The sequence below is a fragment of the Geotrypetes seraphini genome, chromosome 10 (genome assembly GCF_902459505.1).
Source record: "Geotrypetes seraphini chromosome 10, aGeoSer1.1, whole genome shotgun sequence".
Taxonomy (NCBI): Eukaryota; Metazoa; Chordata; class Amphibia; order Gymnophiona; family Dermophiidae; genus Geotrypetes; species Geotrypetes seraphini.
Genome location: NC_047093.1, coordinates 50059488 through 50082765, shown reverse-complemented (window position 1 = coordinate 50082765; position 23278 = coordinate 50059488). Strand labels below are relative to the sequence as shown.

At 44.1% G+C, this 23278-nt stretch overlaps 1 protein-coding gene across 8 annotated transcripts in view; it reads right to left on the bottom strand.

The window, feature by feature from the left end:
• Positions 1–23278, bottom strand: part of SPTAN1 (spectrin alpha, non-erythrocytic 1) — a 160683-nt gene that overhangs the window by 40284 nt on the left and 97121 nt on the right. For 5 of the 8 annotated variants that reach the window (XM_033960196.1, XM_033960194.1, XM_033960197.1 and 2 more), the window contains 14 exons: positions 21702–21846; positions 20413–20594; positions 20223–20322; positions 19496–19693; positions 19255–19401; positions 19048–19151; positions 18456–18618; positions 18232–18246; positions 17237–17368; positions 3118–3255; positions 1488–1592; positions 1046–1254; positions 537–657; positions 321–442 (listed from right to left, as the gene is read on the bottom strand). In XM_033960196.1, the coding sequence (XP_033816087.1) occupies positions 321–442; positions 537–657; positions 1046–1254; positions 1488–1592; positions 3118–3255; positions 17237–17368; positions 18232–18246; positions 18456–18618; positions 19048–19151; positions 19255–19401; positions 19496–19693; positions 20223–20322; positions 20413–20594; positions 21702–21846 (1881 nt within the window). The remainder of the gene's footprint in view (positions 1–320; positions 443–536; positions 658–1045; positions 1255–1487; positions 1593–3117; positions 3256–17236; positions 17369–18231; positions 18247–18455; positions 18619–19047; positions 19152–19254; positions 19402–19495; positions 19694–20222; positions 20323–20412; positions 20595–21701; positions 21847–23278) is intronic. The other 3 variants (XM_033960195.1, XM_033960199.1, XM_033960201.1) reach the window with 1 other exon arrangement.

Sequence of the window (23278 nt, the reverse complement as noted above, 5' to 3'; positions counted from 1 at the left end):
TACTAAGGCAGGTGGGATGGAGTGTGGCAAGGTAAGTTAAAATCCTTAAGGTAGAGGGAGGCAACACCTACATCAGCAATAATGGGACACAGGAGCTTTTTAGAGCACAGCAGGAAGACCCTGTTCACTGTCTCTCTGGTGCAGATGCACTGAATCTAGTCATGAGTAATGTGCCAAAAAATCAAAATAACAACATATTAAACAGAAAAGTATTTGCAGTATTCTGGAAATATTTGCAGGTAGTTTGACACTGGATTCCAGTCATCCCTTGCAGGGCATTTGACAAAATTTATAAATCAAAATGGATATTTCTCACTTACCGAGCAGCTGCTAGCTTTTTCAGTTCCTTCCAGTGTTCAACAAATTGTGCCAAGCGCTGCTGAATCTCCTCCTTCCCAATTGTATTATCATCAGAAAGCTTCCTACCAGTATCCAGCACACACTGAAACATAGGAGTCCAGTGTTACCATCATGATTTCTCAGCAGGGGGAAAAAAAAGTCACAGAGTCCACTAATTTAAGGACATTGTTCCTCACCTGAATGGCAGGTTCATGTGCAGCTAACTCTGCTTCCAGTCTCTTATGTTTTTTTTTAAGGTTCTGTACTCCTGTTAGATCCCGACCATAGTCCTCTGAGCTCACAAGCAGTTTCTTCTCCCTAAGAGCCAGGAGGCAGTCAGTGGGGATATGACTCTAAACCTGCTCTGTGGAACCCTCAACATCCATAAGTACATATGAGAAATCCACATGCAGTAGAAACAAGGACAGCATTGGGAACATTTTCATAAAGCCCAAACATGCTGCATGATCAAGTTGGATGTAACCCATAGAATGTCTCAAAGCAAATTTTTCAGTGCAATTATGTAATGATATCCAGGATACATTTGTTCATGTGATTTAAAAACATGAGTTTAAAATTAAAAAAGCTAAAAAAAAAACCAACCCTGCATCCTGCTTAACTTGCAACTTCATTCTCAAAACACTGTTACAGAACAGGGAAGCCTTCCTAGGAAGTATTATTACAATTTAGGTCTTGAAACACATACTTGATCCAGGATTCCTCATCATCCAAGTCACGGAAAAACTGATGTAGACGATGGGATTCATTGAGTTTTCCACGACGAGAAGACGCCATGCTCTTGATCCTCTGGAAACGACTATTGATAGCATCACGCTTGTCCTTTACCTGAGAGGTATCAAAGGCGCTGCTGGTCATGAGGCTGTCTGCTTGGCTATTTAGATCCTTGAGACGATCCTAAAGAAAAGTATTACAGAGGCACAATAAGGGCCTTGCTTATAAAATACATACAAGCATGAAATACCTGGCTAGTCTGCCCATAGTCTTCTTCTCAGGCTTTCTACCACTTTAGCAGATGGGCATTACAGAATAGATAAGGACATGTCTATATATGTCAAAGAGAGAGATTCTTTATGTAGTGGCATTGTCCTAGAGTGCAGAAGGCTGGTTATGCATTCAAGAGTTCTTACTTCATGCGCGGAGATATCTGCTTCCAGCAGCTGGTGCTTCTTTAACAGATTATTCACAGATGCCAGATCCTTGCCATAATCCTCAGATGCAAGCAGAGCTTCCACCTGCCAAAAGAATAAAATGAAACATCTTACAAATTCTTCCAGCAATGCCATCCTCTTTTGCCTGTTAAAACCACTTTTTAAATTTGTCGACAAACCAGCCCCATTCAGCCACACCAATAGTGATGTCATCACTCTCGGATGGCTTTGCTTTCCAAAGCTCAGAAAAATCTAGATGTCTCTTAATTCTATTAGTATTCCGGAACTAGGATAGTCCTTCAGTCTGTTGAGACCCCCATCCCCCCCAATGGAGGAAAAAATGGTTGACTCGAAAATAAGTCGGGGGCTTAATATTCAAGTGCCATGCCCTGCCAGGATCTGCACCCAATGCCCCTCCGTCACACCCTCCTCTGCAAGATTCTGCACTCAGCCCCCCCTCCCTCCCTCCCTGCCTGCCCTCAGTCCCATTCCCTAACCATGCTGTGAACCAAGTCCCCTTCCCTGCCAGGTTCTGAACACTGTCCCCCCTCCCTGCCAGGCTCTGAACACTGTCCCACCTTCCTTCCCTTTACCCTCTTCCCCCTAAAAAGAGCCAACCTCATCAGTGATGTCACAATGGCTTGATTGTCCCGTACTCCCCTCTAACCCAGCCAGATTACCGGTAACCATTCCCCTTAACTTAAACTACCTAGTGATAGGCTGGGACAGGAGGAATCCCTCCCATCTCCTGCCCCGGCTGACACTAACAATTACCACCCTCCTTCCTTTCCTCCCTCACATACCTGTTTGTTCCCTGGTTGTCCAGCATGTATCCCGCACTGAAATCCTCCAGAAGATTGTAAAGGTAAGTAGCCAGCAGTGCACCCGGGCCAGCCCGCAGGAGCGAGATTTTCATGCTCCCGGCCAGCCCTGTACTGCTCCTTGATAGGCTGGTCGGGAGCACGAAAATCTCGCTCCTGCGGGCTGGCCTGGGTGCACCGCTGGCTACTTACCTTTACAATCTTCTGGAGGATTTCAGCGCGGGATACATGCTGGACCACCAGGAACAAACAGGTATGCGAGGGAGGGAAGGAAGGAGGGTGGTAATTGTTAGTGTCAGCCGGGGTAGGAGATGGGAGGGATCCCTCCTGTCCCGGCCAAGGCAGGCCTGCAGGAAGTCCGGGAGGGTTTCGGGTGGTCACTGGGGGATAACCCGAATATAAACCGGGACCCCCGTTTTTGGGCCAATTTTTTGGCCCCAAAATCCCAGTTTATATTCGAGTATATACGGTAGTCTATTCCTCAGAAGAATCCTACCACCAGACACAACCAAGGGGTCCCTTTCCAGCACTTAATGGTAACAGGCAACAGTCTAAAGCCACCAAATAAGAACCACCAAAAGACCTGCTTTAATTTCCTGAAACAACAACAAATTAAATGCAGAGGTTCCAATACCACTGGATACTCTAAAGATATGTACCATCTTGGAATCTAATGTTTAATGTATAACAAGCTGTCATGGTAGAATTTTAGCTAGAACCTCCCTCTATTGTATTAATTTTCTGCTCTGGTGTTTGTGTTATCTTTGACTAATTCTGACAGACATTACCTCTGATAGCCAGAAGTCAAAATCTTTGATTCCAGTATTGAAGTTCTGTTGTTTGTTGGCTTCCTTCAGCTTCTGACTCTTTTCTGCAGATTTCTGCACCAGGAACTGCCATTGGTCTGCCAGAGCTGCTAGGCGCACCTTAATGGGAGGAAAGGCATAACTGCAAACTTCTCAATCACTTCCAAGTCACAAGCAGCAACATATATACAAACACTGCATATTGAGATGAGATACTCTGAATCTTTCACTCTATTGTCTGCTCAAACCTGGTACAGGTTGGCAGGGTAAATGCAATTAGCATGTAATATAATAAAATGGTAAGCCGCGCATGTGCAGTTCCTATGCGTGCGTCCGTTTTCTGTGAGCTTTAGCTAGGAAGTGCGCATGCGCGGCTTACGGTCTTCTTCCCCCCCCCCCCCCGCCGAGGTGGATGTCGGCCGCGGCGGCCTGAGGCGGCCGCCCAAAGCTCTCTCTCTCTCTTTCTCCCCCCCCCCCCCCGAGGCGAATGTCAACCGCGGCGGCCCGAGTCGGATGTCGGCCGCGGCTGGCCGCCAGAAGCTCTCTCTCTCTCTTCCTCCCTCCCCCCGAGGCGAATGTCGACCGCGGCGGCCCGAGTAGGATGTCGGCCGCGGCGGCTTCTGGCCGCCCGAAGCTCGCTCTCTCTCTTCCTCCCCCCCCCAGGCGGATGTCGACATAAGTAGGGCATGGAGTTCAGGAGGAAGGTATGGGGGGAGGAAAATACTGCACAGGGAAGTGGGGTGGGAGGGAAATGCTGCAACACACGGAAATGGAGGGGCAGACAAGGGGTTGATGGACAGGGGAAGAGGTGCTGATGAACAGGGAGGGGGGCAGAAAAATGAAGACAGGCCTACTGCTGGACAGGGGGAGCAGGAAGAAGGTGATAATGGACAGGGGGAGGTAAAACAAAGGGAGAAGGGCTTCTGCTGGATAAGGTGAGCAGTGATGGGGTGGTGGAGGACACGGGAGGTAAAAGGAAGGGAGAATGGACAGGGGGAGCAGGCAAGGGGTGGTAGTGGACAGCCAAGGAAAAAAAAAAAAAAAAAGAAATACAGAAAGCACCTAAGGAGAGAGAAAAAATAAAAAAGACAGACACACACACATATATTCTAGCACCCGTTAATGTAATGGGCTATAAGACTAGTGTATAAATAATTGGTCTCAGTCCAGTATTCATGAATAGGTGTCTATCAGTATAAACAAATAAACCATCACACAATCAGTACTTCCATATTGTTCATGCCCAATCAAAGGCTTAAAAGCATAAGGCGAAGAAATGGCTAAGGAGAAATTAGATCTTACCAGCTAATTTTTTCCTTTACTTTCACCAGACTAGTTCAGAATTTGTTTGTGTAACACTCAATCAGTATTTTTCTGTCTCCAGCGAATGCTGACAACACACTGCACAGCTTCTGGACTATTTGCTTGTGAAGTTCCTGACCTAGTTGGACAACTGGGTGTCAGTGGAGAAAAGTGGTTACCTCAAGTGGTGGTTAATAGAAATTAAGGTTTTGGATATAGACTCCTAAGTATCATTCCTGCTCTAAGTTATGCCCCTCCTGGGGGCTTTTCTTCATATAGAAGAAAAAAATTAGTCAGCAAAATTGTGTCAGTGGGACCACCAAAATTCCTAAAAAGCATGTCAAATATTTTCTAGCATGGTTGTGTTGCTCAGCCTTTAGGTTTCAAGTGAGACTTCCACTTCCTCTCCAACGTAAGTTGCTCTTTGTTTATATCCAAACCTTGGTTTCATCAAGCTCTTAGGATAACAAAAAAGCATCTCCGTCATTTTGAACAGCTGTGGTAGAAACAGCAATCATTTTGAGTTGACACTGCAATGTCGTTCTCTTCAGAATATAATACCCAAATTGGGCTGACCAAGAAAATTAGTCAACCATTATCACAAAAGTTGTATTCTATTGTATTAGATATGTTAAGAGGCCTCCCTCTCAAGTTAATAGTCTTCAGTTTCTGCAAGCTCATTAGTAACATTTTTCTCAGACAAAATCAATAAGCTTTGCTCTACATTTTGTGATCATCAATTGCCTTCTATTGATTCTGATTTCCCATTCATGGGGCATATAGTCTAGGTTTCAGGAAGTCTCTAACTTCCTTATCTAAAGCTCATAAAGCCAGTTATAAATCTGGCTGATCCTATTTCCGCTAAATGAATTACTATTTATTGACATGGTTTATTAGTAGCTTGAGTTCAGGTACTGTTTCCATCTTGTTGAAAATATGCTATTTTTATTCTTGTTGTAAAAAAACCTCTTCCCTTGGTTTAGACAACATTTTTAACTATCATCCCATATCTGATCTTTGTTTTGAAACAAAGATTACTGAGATGTTAGTACTCTCTCAATTGAATGAGGAGTTGGACAAAAAATTAATTTTACATTCAAGGCAATGTGGTTTTTGGTTTGGTTTTAGTACTGAACTCTTCTGAATTAAATTTATGCCATTTTGGATTATACTAGATTGTTCTTCTTGTTTTTTATGATTAGCTACTGCCTTTGATTTAGATGGCCATAAGATCTTGATCACATGTTTAGATGTTTGTGTCTTGGCAGAAACAGTTTTACTATGACATTTAAAGATGCCTCTTTCTAACAAAATAGCCTTAAGCTGTGGAGTTCCTCAAGGATCCTCTTTTATCGCCATTTTTTTTTTTTCTTTCTCCCCTAGCCACTTTGAAAAATTGGAATTTAGCTTTCATATTTATGCAAGTGATATCTTAATTGTGGTCAGACTCGATGCCTATGCCCAGGATCTAACTACAACACTGTAATTGTTTAGATAAAGGTTTCTATATGGTTGAAAGAATCTTTGGATATTGATCCTTTACAAAACCTCTACCTGCTGAATCACTGGTAGATCTGAGAACCCGAGTCTGGTCCCAATTCCCTTTTACTTGCTGTTGACACTTTAGTATTTAGGAGTCATCACTGATTATCAAGTTACTTTCTCAGAACATCTCTACTACAGTTAGAAAAGGCTTTTACACCTTTTGTTTAATCTGCACATTGCAGTATCTGTTAGGTAAGGCTCTCCAAATTCTGATACACTCATTCATATATAGATTTGATTATGGCAATGTGGTTTATGCTGGCCTTTCAAATTCCTAATCAAAATGTTTGCAAACACTTTGGAACTCTACCATTTGTTTTTTTGGGTAATGCCCATCATTGAGATCATATTACACCGCTCTTTATATATTTTCACTAGTTTCCTGTTAAAGTTTGTGTTTTAAAATCTTGCTGCTTGCTCATAAAGCCTATTATGACATAGTGCCTGGTTATTTAGCCTCTTTAGGTACTCCATATATCCCTAATAGGTCTCTTCATTCCTTAGCTGATTTCTGCATGGTTATCCTCATCCTTCTAAAGCCCACTGGGTCTTAACTCAAAATTCTGCTTTTTCTATTTCAATCCTCACTTATAAAACCAATTTCCCATTTGCCTTAGGGGATGAAGCTAGAAGAATTAAAATTTAAATCTTGCCTTAAGGTTTACTTTTTCAAATTGGCTTTTGGTGATCCAGTTCCAGTTTGCTGAGGTTCTCTTGCCATGTTCTCCAGGACTTTATTGTATATAAGCACTGAATGATTGTTCTGTCCTGTCAATTTATGGAGTTCTTTTCTTTTTTATTCTTATGCTTTATCGTACACCACTGTGATCCCCTCGGCTAAGCAGTATATCAAATTGAATAAACTAAGCCAAATTAAATACAAGGTTGATTTTTGAGAGAAATCATGAAGACAACTCAATGTTCCTTTTCAACCATGGTGGTTAACTCTGAGGATCATAGTAAAAGAGTGTCCACGAAATTCAGCTTAGCGGTCTTCAGATATGCAGTGATTTTTTGCAAAGTTGTTCTTCACAAGTACATGAAAGCTTCTGTCTAGCTAAGGAAGACTTCAAGGTTTTTAGTATTCCTCCTACAATATTTTCTCTCTCTCCTCTAAAGTGAGATTCTGTTTTCTTTCCTCTGCCAACCTTATTTCTTTCCTGAGGAAGATAGCATATTCACCCTTTTCATATTGAAGAGTGTATGCTAAGCTTCATATATGAAGTGTGGTCTCTACCAGTTTCGTCTACTCTGCTAGTATCCAAGCAGAATTTTACAGCTTCTGCTAACTTGAGTCTTTTTTCTCTTCTCTGATTTTCTATTTTTGAGATATCCTTTTCCCATTAATTTAGCTTTCATATTTATGCATTTTCATATTTATTTATGCATATTTATATTTAACCAAAGTCACCTTCAGAAGGTTCCAGTTGGTTGTGAACCTTCTTGCAGAAACAGGAAGCAAAGTTGCTTACCTGTAACAGATGTTCTTCATAGACAGCAGGGGATATGCAGCCACACTTGTTGGTGAAGTTATCTGACTGAGCCTGAGTGTCGGTGCTCTCCCCTAGCTAGATAAGCTTTTGAGCTTACTGGGCATGTGCATGTGCAGGAGTCCCTACACCTACATCCCATCCCCTCAGGTTTTCAGTTTTGTCTCTAGCAAAGAAAGGAATGAGACGAGGGGATGGAGGGAAGGGCAAGTGTAGCTGCATTCCCCTGCTGTCTAAGCAGAACACCTGTTACAGATGAGCAACTTTGCTTTCTCCAAGACAAGCAGAGGATATGCAGGGCACACTTGTTGGCGAGTCCCAAGCTTGAAGGAGATGGGTGGTGGCAAAAATAGTCACAGTGCAAACAAGTTCTGTAAGACTGATTGTCCAAAATGTACATCTTGTACTAAGCTCTGATCCAGGCAATAGTGCTTCATAAAAGTATGCACTGAGGAGCAAGTTGCCGCCTTGCAAATATCTTGAATGGGAATAGATTTTAAATTTGCTATTGAAAAAGCTGTAGCTCTTAATTTATGAGACCCAATTAAACCAGGCAGCTGTAGATGTGCTCTTGTGTAGCAGAAATTGATGCAATGTGCTATCCAAGACGAACGAGCTCTCTTTGATGCTGGTTTTCCTCAAGTAGCTGGATTGCAGGAAATGAATAGCTGTGGTTTGTTTGGCGCAACAGAGCAGTTGCCTGGAGGTAAAAAAGTACACTTCTCCCTCTGTATTCGCAGGGGATGTGGACAGAACATAGCCGTGAATACTGAAAAAACCGCAAATAACTTTTTGCATGTTATTTACGATTTTTCGGTAAGAGACCTGAAAAAGATAATAAACTGTGAATAACCCCGACCTGCAATTTGCTCCGTACAATGCCGGGAGCAGCGATTTCCAATGTGAAACGCCGGGTTCAGTGATGAAAATTAGGAGGCGGAGTCAGCAGCCGAAAAATCGCAAATAAGTGAATCCGCAGATACAGAGGGAGAAGTGTAATGCTCTTTTGCAGTCTAATGTTTGAAGACTTTGCTCTGCTGGAGAGGAATGTGGAGGAAGAAAAAACAATGGTAAGGTTATCAATTGGTTGCGATGAAAGTCCGTAATAACCTTAAGAAGAAATTTGGTATGAGTTCGTAATTGTACTCTATTATTAAGAAAAAATTGTAGAAAAGGATAATATGTAACAGGTGCTTGAAGTTCACTAACTCTTCTGGCTGAAGTTAAAGCTGTGAAAAAAAAAAGTCTTCCAAGTAAGGATCGTAAGGGAAGCAAATCCTAATGGTTCAAAAGGGGCCTGCATTAAGTGATCTAAAACTAAATTAAGGTCCCACACTGGAGGAGGGTCTCGTAGTGGAGGCCTAAGATTGAGACCTCTCATGAAACGAGAAATGAGAGGGTGATGTGAAATAGGTTTACTGTCCGAGATAGCTGCTAGATGAAAACTGACAGTTTGATTTGAGACCAGAATTTGACAAATGTAGCAGATATGATAAAATATAGTCAACGAGACAATGAAGAGGATTCTGCTGATGGTGGAACGCCTGGATGGAAAAATGTTTCCCATTTAGCTTGATAGGACTTCCTAGTAGAAGGACGCCTTGCTGCTAGAAGGACCGTCTTCACCAGTTGAGAAGTGGCAGATGTGTTAGGAAGTGGCAGATGTGTTTGGATTGAATTTTCAATTTCTAGGCTGTCAAACTGAGACTGTGGAGATTTGGATGTAGTAATTGACCATTCTGCTGAGATAGAAGAGAGGAATGGTCTCCCAGTGGAATTGGGGGAGTGTCTAGAAGTTCCAGTAGGAGTGGATACAAAATTTGTCTGGGCCAATGAGGAGCAATGAGTATGATGGTAAAATTATGTCTTACCTGTTAATTTTCTTTCCTTTAGAAGCAGCAGATGAATATAGAGACTAGTGGGAATAGCTCACATCGACCAGCAGGTGGAGATAGAGAAACTGATTAACGGTTGGCCTTATAGCCTGGTGTTCGTCCTGTTGATTCAGTTATGCCTCTTGCCCAAGCATCCCGAGAAAGGTGAATGAGCATCCACAAAACTTCATTCCAGTAGTCAATGTGCAAATCAGAAATGCAAGAATACAATTACCAACAATACCCCAACTGAATAATTCAAACTAACACACCGACAAAAAGTCCACTGGGGTGGGGCTCTGGATTCATCTGCTGCTTCTAAAGGAAAGAAAATTAACAGGTAAGACATAATTTTACCTTCCTTAGCAAAGCAGCAGATGAATCCAGAGACTAGTGGGATGTAGCAAAGCCAACTCAAACTGGGTGGGAAGCCAATGCCGCCTCTGCAAGCACTGAAGCGCCAAAACTTGCCTCCGCATGGGCAGCAACGTCCAAACGGTAATGCTTCGAAAAGGTATTTCCAGATGACCACGTAGCCGCCCGGCAAATTTCCTCCAAAGACATACCACCGGACTCTGCCCAAGACGTAGCCAATGCTCGAGTCGAATGAGCACGAAGGTGCTCCGGTACCTGCTTCCCCATCAACAAATACGCCGAAGCAATCGTTTCTTTGACCCAATGAGCAATGGACGCTTTAGACGCAGCCATACCCTTGTTTTTGCCCGCGAATAACACGAAGAGATGATCTGACCGCCGAAAGTCGTTAGTCACCCCCAAATAATGTAGAACCATCCGGCGTACATCCAGTAGACGCAATGACGAGAATCGTTTTCCCTAATCCTCCTTCCGAAAGGACGGGAGGAATAAACTCTGGTTTACATGGAATGACGAAATCACTTTAGGAAGGAAAGAAGGCACTGTCCGCACCGACACTCCCGCCTCCGAAAAACGTAAAAAGGGTTCTCTGCAAGAAAGCGCCTGCAGTTCCGACACTCGTCTTGCAGAAGCTATAGCCACCAAAAACACAGTTTTCAACGTGACATCTTTCAGAGTCGCCGCAGACAGAGGCTCAAAAGGAGCCGCTTGCAACCTCCCAAGGACAAGTTTAAGATTCCACGTTGGACAGGTTCGCTTTACCGGAGGGCGGAAATGCTGAACCCCCTTGAGGAAACGGACTACGTCAGGCTGTGAAGCGAGCGTCGAGCGAGACACCCGGCCCCTGTAACAGGCAATGGCCGCCACCTGAACCTTCAGAGAGTTATAGGCTAACCCTTTCGATACGCCCTCCTGCAGAAAAGAAAGAATGGCCGACAGAGATGCCCGGAAGGGCGCAATACCTTGCCGTCCGCACCAGGACTCAAAAATTCTCCAGATTCTCGCATAGGAGGTAGAAGTAGAAATCTTCTTAGCTTGAAGCAGAGTGGCAATCACCTGGTCTGAATAGCCCCTCTTTCTCAGCCGCGACTGTTCAATAGCCAGGCCGTAAGACCAAACTGGGCCGGATTTTCCATGGAGATTGGACCCTGAGTCAGTAAGTCCGGAGTCACCTGGAACGTTAAACGATCGCCTGCTGAGAGCTGAATCAGATCCGCGTACCATGGCCGACGCGGCCAATCCGGAGCCACCAGGATCACCCTGCCCTGAAATAGAGAGATGCGTTGTAACACTCGACATATCATTGGCCAAGGCGGAAACACATACAGAAGGGAATTTAGAGGCCACGGGAGAGCTAACGCATCTACCCCCTCCGAGCTCCTCTCCTTGCGTCTGCTGAAGAACCGAGGCAGCTTTGCATTGCGGGATGAGGCCATGAGATCCATCTCTGGCAGACCCCACCGAAGGACCAGTCGATCGAAAGCGCGAGCAGACAGCTCCCATTCGCCTGGATCGAGCAGATTTCTGCTGAGGAAGTCCGCTTGAACGTTTACGTGACCCGCAATGTGTGCTGCTGACAGAAGCGGAACATGCATCTCCGCCCACCGAAACAGCATCATTGCTTCCTTGGCCAACTGAGGACTCCGGGTACCCCCCTGACGATTGATATAAGTCACCGCCGTGACACTGTCCGAAAAGACCCTGGTCGGACGGTCCTGAATTAGGGACTGAAATGCCCGAAGCGCAAGCCTGATAGCTCTCAACTCCAGCAAATTGATTGACCACTGGGCCTCCTCTGAGGACCACACCCCCTGCACTGAAGCTTGCAGGCACTGGGCCCCCCAGCCCAGAAGACTTGCATCCGTCGTAATCACGACCCATTCCGGCGTAGCTATCGGCAAGCCCCGGAAAAGATGGAACTCGTTCAGCCACCACTGCATGCTGCGAGCCGCCCGAGGACTCCACTGGAGACGCATATTGTAGTCCAGAGATGCCGGGGACCAACGCGACAGAAGAGACTGCTGTAAGGGCCTCATGTGGAACCGAGCCCAGGGAACCACCTCCAGAGTTGCCACCATCGAGCCCAGAACCTGTACATAATCCCAAATCCGAGGTCTGGGCGACCCGAGAAGAAGCCGAATCTGTGACCGCAACTTCTCTCCCCGGTCTCGGGGTAGAAACACCTTCCCCAGACAAGTGTCGAATCTGACCCCCAGATGCACCAAAGACTGGGACGGGGACAGAGAACTCTTGGGAAAGTTGAAGATCCACCCCAACGACTGAAGGAGAGAGATTACTCTCTGAGTCACCGACAAACTCTCCTGCTCGGAAGAGGCTCGGATCAACCAGTCGTCTAAGTAAGGGTGTACCCGAATTCCTTCCTTGCGCAGAAAAGCTGCCACCACCACCATCACCTTTGAAAAGGTGCGGGGAGCCGTTGCCAGGCCAAAGGGCATTGCCCGAAATTGATAATGCTGGCCGAGGATCGCAAACCGCAGAAATCGTTGTTGCGGAGGCCAGATCGGAATATGGAGGTACGCCTCCTTGAGATCGAGGGACGTGAGGAACTCTCCTGGCCTTACTGCCGCAATGACCGAGCGAACCGTCTCCATACGGAAATGGCGAACACTGAGAAATTTGTTGACACCTTTGAGATCCAGCACCGGCCTGAATGACCCCCCCTTTTTGGGAACAATGAAGTAAAGAGAATAAATGCCGCGGCCTACCTCTTGCGGTGGCACCGGCACCACTGCCCCCAGCTCCAGAAGCACCTGAAGAGTTATGCGGACCGAGTCCCCCTTGGCCGCCCCACTGCACGGGGACACCAAGAAAGAATCGGCGACGGGAGAGGCGAACTCTAACTTGTACCCTTCTTGAATAATTTTCAACACCCATTGATCTGACGTGATTTTGGCCCACTCCGCCAAAAACTCCGACAGCCGTCCCCCTAAGGGAAAGGCGGAGGGAGCCAAGACCCCGTCATAGTGGAGTGCGACTTGCCGGGGCACGGGCTGGCTGATCTGAAGGAGGTTTCGCTGTACGAAAGGAACTCTTCTGCTGAAACCTAGGTCTCGAAGAAGAGAAAGAACCAGATGCGGATCTGAAGAAAGGTTTACCGGACCTGTACCTCCTAACATCTCTGAAACGCGTTCTAGACGACGAGGACTTCACCGGGGGCCTAGGCCTATCTTCCGGTAAACGCTGTGTTTTGGTATCTCAAAATCCTTCACCAATCAATCTAAATCTTCCCCAAATAATAAACCCCCTTTAAAAGGGAGTTTCACAAGCCGAAGCTTGGACGCCGCATCTGCCGCCCAATGACGGAGCCATAAAGATCTGCGAGAAACAACCGACAGAGACATCTGTTTTACAGAAGCCCGAATAATATCATACAAGGAATCTGCCAAATAAGCCAAACCCGACTCCAAATCAGCCAGTTCCGAAGGGACCGAACCCCCGGACTCCATCAAATTATCCGCCATCCCTTGAGACCACTGTAGACACGCCCGCGTCGCATAAGAGCTGCAAATCGCGGCCTGTAAGGTAACAGCAGCCACTTCAAAGGACATTTTCAGAGAAGATTCAATCTTCCTATCCTGAGCATCCTTCAGCGTAACCCCCCCCCTCCACCGGCAAGGTAGTCTTTTTAGTAACCGCAGCCACCAGAGCGTCCACCCTAGGCAACCTAAACTTCTCGAGTTCGGTCGGGTCAACCGGATACAAGAGCCGCATGGCCTTAGCCACCCTCAGACTGGCCTCCGGCGTGTCCCATTGCGCCGAGATAAGCTCCTGCATGGCTTTGTGCACCGGAAAGGACTTAGGCGGCCTACGTGTACCTGCCATAAGAGGGTTACCTGACACCTTAGCATCCTCTTGTGAGATGTTTAAACCCTGCAATGCTTTTGAAATTAAGTAAGGAAGTTCCTCTCTATGAAAAAGATGGAGAGCGGAAGGGTCATCCACTTCCCTACCCGGGGGATCCTCCGCTTCCCAATCCAATACCTTCCCTTCCTCTAACGATTCAGGAAGAGAAAAAGGGGATACTGGAAACGTATCCTCAGCGTCCGCGGTCGCGAGTCTGCGTTTTTTCGCTACCTGCGACTGACCTGGGGACACAACCTTACTTGCAGTCGCCCCCGCATTATTACAATTTAAAATAGTAGGGGTAGAAGGCACCGGAAGGAACGGACAGTTCACAGGCACCGGCTGCGCAGGCTGAGAGCTCTGCAACATGAAAGCCCGGTGCAACAGCATAATAAATTCAGGTGAGAACGAGACCAGCCCAAGAGTCGCTGAACCGACCTGATCTGCGCCTGAGGGCGGAGCCGCAGCTTCTCCTAGCACTCCCGACCCCCCGACCGCCGCCGATCTCCCCTCAGCCGTGGAGGAGCCCTGCAGCAAGACCGAGTCGACCTCGAGAGCAGGGGACGTCGCCGTGCCTCCCTAACCCGGGAAATGGCTACATCACATGCCTGCAAAAACGAATCTTCTACCGGTGAATCCGAACAACCGGCAGAGCAGAAGCCCGACAGTGTTCTGCGCTTCCCACAGCGCGAGCACCGCTGACTAGATTCTGCCGCCATTACTCGTTCCGCCAAACAAACTCTTTCTTTTTGTTTTTGTTTTTTTTTTTTCACGCGAAGCCACCGACCGGCGACACCGCCCACCAAACTAAACCGTCACACGGTAACGAACTAAGTACAACGAAAGACCAAATAGGAAGCAGAAATCAACTTACCCCACACTCTCAGACCGCCCCACCGGAAGCCAGGATATAGCTGGTAATCGCACTGAAAGCCGACTCAAAAAACGGTACGGCTCAGCACAGGCAGGATTTTTTTTTTTTTTACTGGAATGAAGAAAAAACCCCGCAGAGTCCAAGGAAACCCCTCAATCAACCGGAGGGGAGGGTGGAGAAGGGACCTGGGAGGGCCCAGGTGTAGCTCCCAAAGCCGGCACCGCTCAGCCTGGCACCCCTGTCCTGCTGAAGAGAGCTAGTCTCAACAGAGGAAAAGAAATGAACACCAATTTACTCGGTACAGCCAGAATCCAGGAGCTAGAGAATTAGCTCCACCCCTGCTGGGAGATAGAGCAAAACTGAATCAACAGGAAGAACACCAGGCTATAAGGCCAACCGTTAATCAGTTTCTCTATCTCCACCTGCTGGTCGATGTGAGCTATTCCCACTAGTCTCTGGATTCATCTGCTGCTTTGCTAAGGAAATAAGCATTGTCCGTGGCAACTGTTTGAAGTACCTTGGAAATCAGAGGGAATGGTGGAAAGGCATAAAGGTGGTTTTGTCCCCAATGCATGGAAAAAGCATCCCTTGCTATTGCTTGTGGAGTCGGACGAAGAGACCAAAACGTGCTGCATTTGGCATTTTCTTGGGATGCAAATAGATCCACTGAGGGAGTTTCCCAGCAAAGAAATATTTGCTGCAGAATGAAGGGACTGAGATCCACTTGTACAGATCAAGTTTCCTGCTGAGATAGTCTGCGAGGATATTGTGTTCTCCTAGAATATCTTGTAAATGGACCCGTAGTATCAGAGCATAGGTCCACAGGCAATATGCTTCTCTGTAAAGAGGAAGAGATCCTGAACCTCCCTGCTTATTGATGTAGAACATTGCAACTTGATTGTCTGTTTGAATAAGAATGTGTTTGTTGTAAATCCAAGGTCGGAAGGCTTGAAGAGCATAATACACTAAACAGAGCTCTAAGTGGTTGATGTGCAGGGATCATTCACTTGTCAACCATTGACCTTACATCCATAATTGGTCAAGGTGCGCTCCCCAGCCCTGGTTGGAAGCATCCATCATTATCGTGAGATGAGGAGGCGAAGGTAGGAAGGGACAGCCTTCCTGTAGAGATGGAGAGTGAATCCACCAAATAAGGGAAGTCTGAATCTTTGTGGGAAGTGGAATCATCCTGGCAAGAGCATTATGTCATTGATTCCAGTGCAACTTTAGGTGCCACTCATGTGGAGTCTTGCATTCAGCACTAGAGATATGGTGGCTGCCATGTGACCTAAGAGGTGTAGAATGGTGCAAGCTGGTAAGGCTGAAGACTGTCTGAAGTGAACTGCCAGGTTGATGATGGACTGGTGCCTGTCTAGAGGTAGATAGGTCTTCTGCAAATAAGTTAGGTTCAATATAGGAGCATGACAACCATTTTTGGTCAGAGTGGGTTAGTTTTGACAGGGATTCACACACTCACCCTTTTTGAGTGGTGCTTTGCTACATGCTGCAAGTTCTGGACTAGTCTGGTGAGGACATTAAGGAGGGAGAAATTATATCTTCTCTTACTAATTTTCTTTCCTTTATTTCCATTTTGCCCCCACAGGTTAATTTTTCTAGATTAAAGATAATATAAGTGGAAGGGATAACATATGATTTAATGATTTGTTAGTAGAAATATTGAACTAAGGCTTCATGGTGCCCCAGGGGGTGAATTCCACAAAACTTATTTCTCTGTATCCATCTGCTGATCGATGGACATAACTCACCAGTTTTGGACTAGGCTGGTGAGGAGGATGCTAAGACAAGATCAATAAATCCTGAGTAGAATGTAACAGGTAAACCAATTGTTAAAGGTACAAAGATTAGGAGGCATGACATGAAAAAAAAAAAATATATATATATATAAAGAAGAAATCATTTTTTCATTCAATCTTATGTTATATTAGTCTTATATCCCGCCAAATCCTCATAGATCAGAGCTCTAGGCAGGTTACAAGCAGCTCAATATTACATAGATTTCTGTATCAGATTAGACTTTACATAGCATTATATACATTACATAAAAGTTACCAACTCTAGGCTCTGGAACTCATTAAGGGATATGGTAAAAGCAGTTAGCATAGCTGGGTTCAAAAAAACCAAATGGTTAGGGAAATTCCCAGAGGAAGGATCCATAAACTGTTAGGTAAACCTGTTGAAACACTGCTTATCCCTGGGGATAAGTAAAATGGAAGCTTATCTACTTGTTTCCATCCTTGGCCAATCAGATCCCAGGATACTGGGCTTGATGGAATTCTGACCCAATGTGGCAATTCTTAAGTTCTGAGCAGCGCATCGTAATTACCTAAATTTTCCCATCTTTGTAGAATCATAATTTCTAATCTAATCTACAGTAATCTAGGATTTCTGGACTGTTCTATGCCTATAAAGGATCAAGGCAATTTATAATGTTAATAACCTGTGCCATATCATGGGGAGCTAAAGAGAACAGAAGTTATCAAAAACAATAAACGTTCTATTATACAGAGAATTCAGAGGTAGCACAGATGTAGGCTAAAGCAAACTAGTTTAGAATACCATTAGTGGAGTATAATTTATGTCTGTGCTCTAATTTTATTGGCTGCATGCAAGTACACAACATACCTCCAACCCACATATATTTAAATGTCATCCAGGACTCTTAAGCGCAGCATTAGGTACCCAAAGTATAAAATTAATATTTTTTTTAGTTCACTGTATAAGAAGTAAGCAAATATTTTTCCCAAAGACCTGCATACCTTTACTGCATCCTCACTGCCTGCACAGGCACCGCGATCCATAAGTGAGTTCCCCATGTCGATGACTCCACGGATACGGTCAGCATTGGCTTGAAGCTCAGCCTCAAAAGCCTGGTGCTTCTGGTGCTTGCTCTGAGGGCAGCAAAAAGACAGATGATTAAAAAAGGCCATGGTATGTCTATGCTGTTCGCATGGTGCAGGAAGGGATGGAAGAGGGAAACTATAAGCTTCTATGGTTCTTAGATATGCTAACAGAATGAAGGTATTTTTGTTAATGAAACAGTTTATGGGATCCAAGTGAGCATCATAAGAATATAGGAGCTCTAGGAAAGGTCTGCACCATATTTTGTGTATGCACGTGGGACCAATACATTATGTTTGAGTATTAACAGTTAACAAAAATACACAAGACATCAACGAGCACCAGTACAGATACAACTGACAGCAAATACTTTTGAGAGCAAGGGTAAGAAGGTGTGAGAAGGCACATGTTGAGTCATTCTGCATAGTGCGCTTCATTCAGGTTGCAATTGCCCCTTGCAGCAGTGATATCAGACTACCAGCCACAAACAGCCTGCAGTACCACTTCCAAAAACCCATTAGAACAATCTTCATTCCAAAGCCATTTTAAAACTAAATCTTCCCTCAAAATGAAGCATATTTGTTTCCCCTCTGCCCTGCCTGGAAATGCCCTGAGAAGATTTATCGAAATCCAGTTCAGCTCCTTCTGTGCAAGGGGTAATGTTTAATTTTGCACCTGACATAAAGCAGACCATGCACAACATGCAAAAGGAAAAAATTAAAAGGCTGATGGAGGCATTACTAAATGAATAAAAGCCAAAGGTAAGCAACAATCAGTTGCACCTGAACAGAGACCAATGACTATTAGAAAAAAATGGAGAAGAAATGAAGTAACTGACTGAACAGGACCAAACTCTGGCCACATGACTGTACACAAGACAAAATACAGCTAGGGCAGACCCACCCCAACTTACCAGCAGCTTGGAAAGCTACAAAACAGATGAAGAAAAGGAGGTCAGTATAGTAATACCGACCTGCAATCAAAAAGCAAAGTATATGAAAAAGCAAAAACAAAAAACAAACATTTGTTTCTACAAGGCTTCAGCCTACTACACAAAAAAAAATTTCTGCCATTTTAATAGTTCTCTGGCTGTACCTTCCATAACACTAATCTGGATTATTGCCAGCAATCTTTCACCTGAATATTTGTGGGATCTTTGTAGGATTCATCACTGGCAGTCTGCAGCTTCTCACTTATCCAGGCCTCAATCTCATCCACATCACGACTGAACTGTTGCAGCGTTTGAGACTCACCCAGCTTGGACCGCTTCTCAATCATTTGAGCTTTCAGATGCCGCCACCTTCAAAGCAAAGGGAATAGGATGAATTAATCTGGGAAACACCACAGATTAGCAGCAATGAGAACGCCTTTATTCAAAAGCCTCTTTTCCCTAAGGCATCTGTAACCTCCTTAACAAGGAACTGCTCGATTTGGGATGATTGGTTGGGGGGCGGTATGGGCTGGGGGCTTGTGGTGTCCCTTTTCATGTTTCTCTGGTACTTGATTGACTAACTTCGGCTACTAGGGGGAAATTGGGGAATGCGGTTTTCGTGGTTATGGACCTGCTGTTCGGGGGAAGGGGGAAGTTCTATTCAAAATGTTCTGTAGACTGTTGATTTTTATCTTTTGTATCTTGCTTTGTTGCTTCAGTGAAGTGTTCATTTTTCATTTTCCAAAATAAACAATTACAAAAAAACCCAAAGAACCAAAGACTCATTTCTATATTTACCTGTCCAGCACCTCATTACGTCGGTTTGTAATATCTCCTTTTGCATAGTGGTCAGAAGAGATAAGCTGGTCAGCAAAAGACTGGAGGGCAGCAATCTTCTCTTCCTGTTAGAAACATCCATCTCAGTTTTCTTCCAACAGAACACCTTCTTCAATACAGCAACAGCAGTAGCTTCCCTCAGATTCCCACCCAACCCCCTTTCTTCACCTGTACATTGATGGCCTTATCAAAATCTTCATGTTTCTTTATAAGTGCTTCCACACTGTCTAGCGAATCTCCCTTGTCCTCACTGGTTAGGAAGGCTTCACGGGCTGCCATCCAGTTCTCAGCCTGCTCACAGTCCCGATTGAAGAGCTAAAGAAAAAAGTATAAATATGCAGTCTACTACACAAACATGTCTGCAAAGCAACTGGGTGAGCATCCAATAACAATTCTAGAAATACGTTACCTGAAGTTCCAGACACTGGTCCAGCATCATCCTACGCTGTACCCATGCCTTCTCTAGGTCTGTCCGTTCTTGATCTAGAATATCCAACTTCTCCTTGATCTCTGGGCTTGCAAAGTGCCCACGAGCCAAAAGCTGCTGTCCAAACTGCTCAAAAGCTTGGACAGTACCAGCTCTGGCATCAATTTCTGTGCGATGCTCCTGCCAAGGAAAACAATGGTACTGTTACCTGGATCTGTGCATCTGTCTGAAAGCAAACATTCTGAACAGTGACGCAAACCTGCTGCTGTGAGCATCAGCAATACATATTTGATGGAAAGAACAATTTTTCTATGATACTGTCTAGCATCTTACTTCAGGTTTCCACATGATACAGTTAAAAGGATATTCTTTTTTTTTTTTTAATTCTTTATTCATTTTACATCTTACAAGTGTATCATAAAATAACATTTAAACTTAAACAATATCACTTGATTCTCTATCAATTTAACTTAAATCATAATATTTAAACCCTCCCTCCCAATCCTACTAATTCATATGTAATACATATATCATATAATATATTATATATTCTGTCCTATTAATCTAATCATTTAATATCAAATCAGAAATCCCCCCCCCCCCATACTTTGCAATTATACCTATTAGGGAAAAATGATAGTCCAATAACTACAGTTTTTATAATAAGATCTCATTAAATAAAAAAGAGAAGCTGGACACAGAAACATACCTGATGCCTTTCCAGCAGAGCCTCAGCACCAGTCACATCTTTTGCCAGTTCATCAGATGACACCAAGCCCCGAATTCCATTAATCCAAGACATAAGGTCCCTGAAAGAAAGTTGAGACAAAATTAACATGCCTTTTGCTTTAGCCAGCCCTCATTTAAAGCCTGATTGTCCTCCATACTGCATTTCTTACCTGAAGTCACTGAGGAAGCGCTGTAGATCATGAGAGTCTCCAAGTTTCTCTTTACGTTGATTTGCCCGTTTGCCTAGGCTGTTCCATGCTTGGTTCAGCTCTGTGCACTTTTCCTGAAGGTCATCAGTAGATTCTGGGTGTGACTGAATTAGACGTTCAGCTGTCTCACCAAGTGAATTCACCTAAGCAAGTAGAAGAATAGTAATTCTGTGCCTTTTAAAAAATATATATATATATATATTTTATTTTTTTTTTACTTGTGAGTTAGAATTTTAGAGATCTTTTGATGTCTAGAAGCATGACATTTCCTTTACTTTTGAGTTTTAAAAATCCAGATAAAAAGATGATTCCTAGTAAGGTGATGGAGAAATTCACAATAAAAGAGTTAAAGAAAGCCTGGCAGATCTTTGGGTGAAAAACTAAGGAGCAAGAGAGAAATCAGCTAAGCAGAGACTAAATGTGCCTCATATTCCCCGTTTGTTATTGTATTCTAACTCTCCATGAATAGGGATAGAAAACGAACGTACAAGGATAAACACATCTAGTGGAACCAGAAACCAAAGCCTCTTCAATCCAATATGGAGATATGACTTTCCCCAGTACCTGCCCTCAAGCATTCATCCCTCCTGCTCCTTTAATATCCCTTCCCCACTCTCCACTTCAATCTGAGCATTGGGAGTTTGCCACTGTTCAAGTGTCCCATCTCTTAATACACTCCAGAGACCTTCCCCCCAAACCATGGAGGGCACAGTTTCTGGTTCTTGCACAAGGTACCAGCACTAAAACTGGCCCAACTAGTAATAGCATAGCAGTGCAGAGTAGACTGATGTGTTACTATGTATTATGCTGGAGGAATGCTGTATAGCCACAGAGAGAACAAGTTTCAAGGCTGGATTCATTTTTTAAAAGTGCCAAGTTCAAATGAAGTTGACTTCCTCTGGTATACATTTGTAGGATGAAAAGAAAATTGCAGGCTTGGATGGAATATGGAAATTGCTGGTGGGCTCAGAGTCTGTACACACCAGTGGATCCTGTGTATTATGTCCACTACCAACATTTGTTCAAGATATTGGTATCAGCCATCAGTTTTCTAAGTAGGGACAGGGTAACTGGAGCAAACTAGCATTTTTTTGCCTCAATTGTTTCACTAAGTGGCATGAGTACAGAAATTCAATGGAATGCTTTTGCATGAATTTTTTGGCAAAATGCCCTCTCCCCTCTCCACCCCCACCCCCCCTCCATTTCCCAAAGCAATAACTTAGGCAGACTGCTTCTTTCCTAAAATTCACCTTATCTCCCAAAGCAGCAAGATCTCTCTCAAAGCCCTCATGCTTGCGCTGTAGGGCCTGCACGCTGGCCAGATCATGCCCATAGTTGTCAGTATTCAATGCCTGGTTTTTCTCTTCAATCCATTCTTTTGTTTCATCAGCATCTCTGGAAGAAGAAATATTTAACAGCAATGTCCCAGTGCATATCATCACTTTCAAATTATGGTCCTTAACTGGATCTGCAGCCTGGTACCTTGTCCCTTTCCATTCTGTCTCTGTAATCCCTGCATCTGATATTACTACACTACACATTCACCCTCCTCAATCAGAAATTTGGTCCCTCTTTCCCATATCATCCTTACCAACACAATATTGCTTCTTGCTTTCATGGCCCTTCATCCTGACCTCGCTCTCCTCAGCCCCTAGATTTAGAGTGTTAAGTGTATAAAAATGCTGCTTCTTCAATTCTCCATATCAGTCCATATGTGTGGTTTACTCTCCTACCTGCAGATGAAAACTGAGAATTACTGGTTTGGTGACATCCTAAATTGACATCTGCAGTCCACAGTTATCTAGTATTTCTCAGCTTCCAGCAGCTGGTAGGCGAGTTAGGCTTGTGCCTGAGGTTTCCTGGATGGCTATGGTAAGATCAAAGTAGTTAAAGGATGGATCTTTTGGCTAAGGGAGCTGCCAGTATAACTGAAGGAGGAAGATGAATAAGTTCCAGAAACTGGTTTAGCAAGAACGAGCAAAACATATATGATCTCATAGTTGGAGTAAGCTTTGACAGCCGTTTCAAGACTTCCATGATCTGAGTCCCGTAAATTATATTACATTACATTAGTGATTTATATTCTGCCTTTACCTTGCGGTTCAAGGCGGATTACATAAGAACTGCTATGACCTTAAGAAATACATATTGAAGAGATATGAAGAAGTATTTAGGAATAGATTGAACATTATCTAAATTGCTAAGGGGTAGTTGGTAGTGTAGGCTGGATTTAGAACATTATTGGTTGTGTTATATTGGTTTTATGTATTTTTTGAAGAGTAGGGTTTTTGTTTCTTTTTTGAAGGTTTTGTAGTCTGTGGTTGAAGTCAGCAGGTTGGTGGCCAGTAGGTTGTCATAAATTTTTTTTCGTTTTACATTTTTGGTTGGTGGGTGTGCGAATATTGTGTGGGTTCTTTTATGTCTGTTTGAGGTGGAATGAGTTAGTCGATTGTTCCAATAGGTAGGGCTGTTTCCATTTATAGCTTTGAATAGTAGGCAATGGAATTTGAAGTGTACTCTGGCTTGTACTGGGAGCCAGTGCGAGTTGTGGTGTGCCTCTTTGATGTGGTCGTATTTTCTCAACAAATAGATAAGTCTTAGGGCTGTATTTTGTACTGTTTGAAGTTGTTTTATCATTGTTGCTGGGCAGGGGAGATATAGTATGTTGCAGTAATCTATTAGGCTTAGGATTAATGATTGAACTACGAGTTGGAATTGTTTTTTGTCGAAGAATTTTCTAACTTGTCTTAGGTTTCTCATAGTGGCAAAAAAATGTTTTTATTATTTTGTTGATTTGTGGTTGCATGGTACAACCTCTGTCTATCAG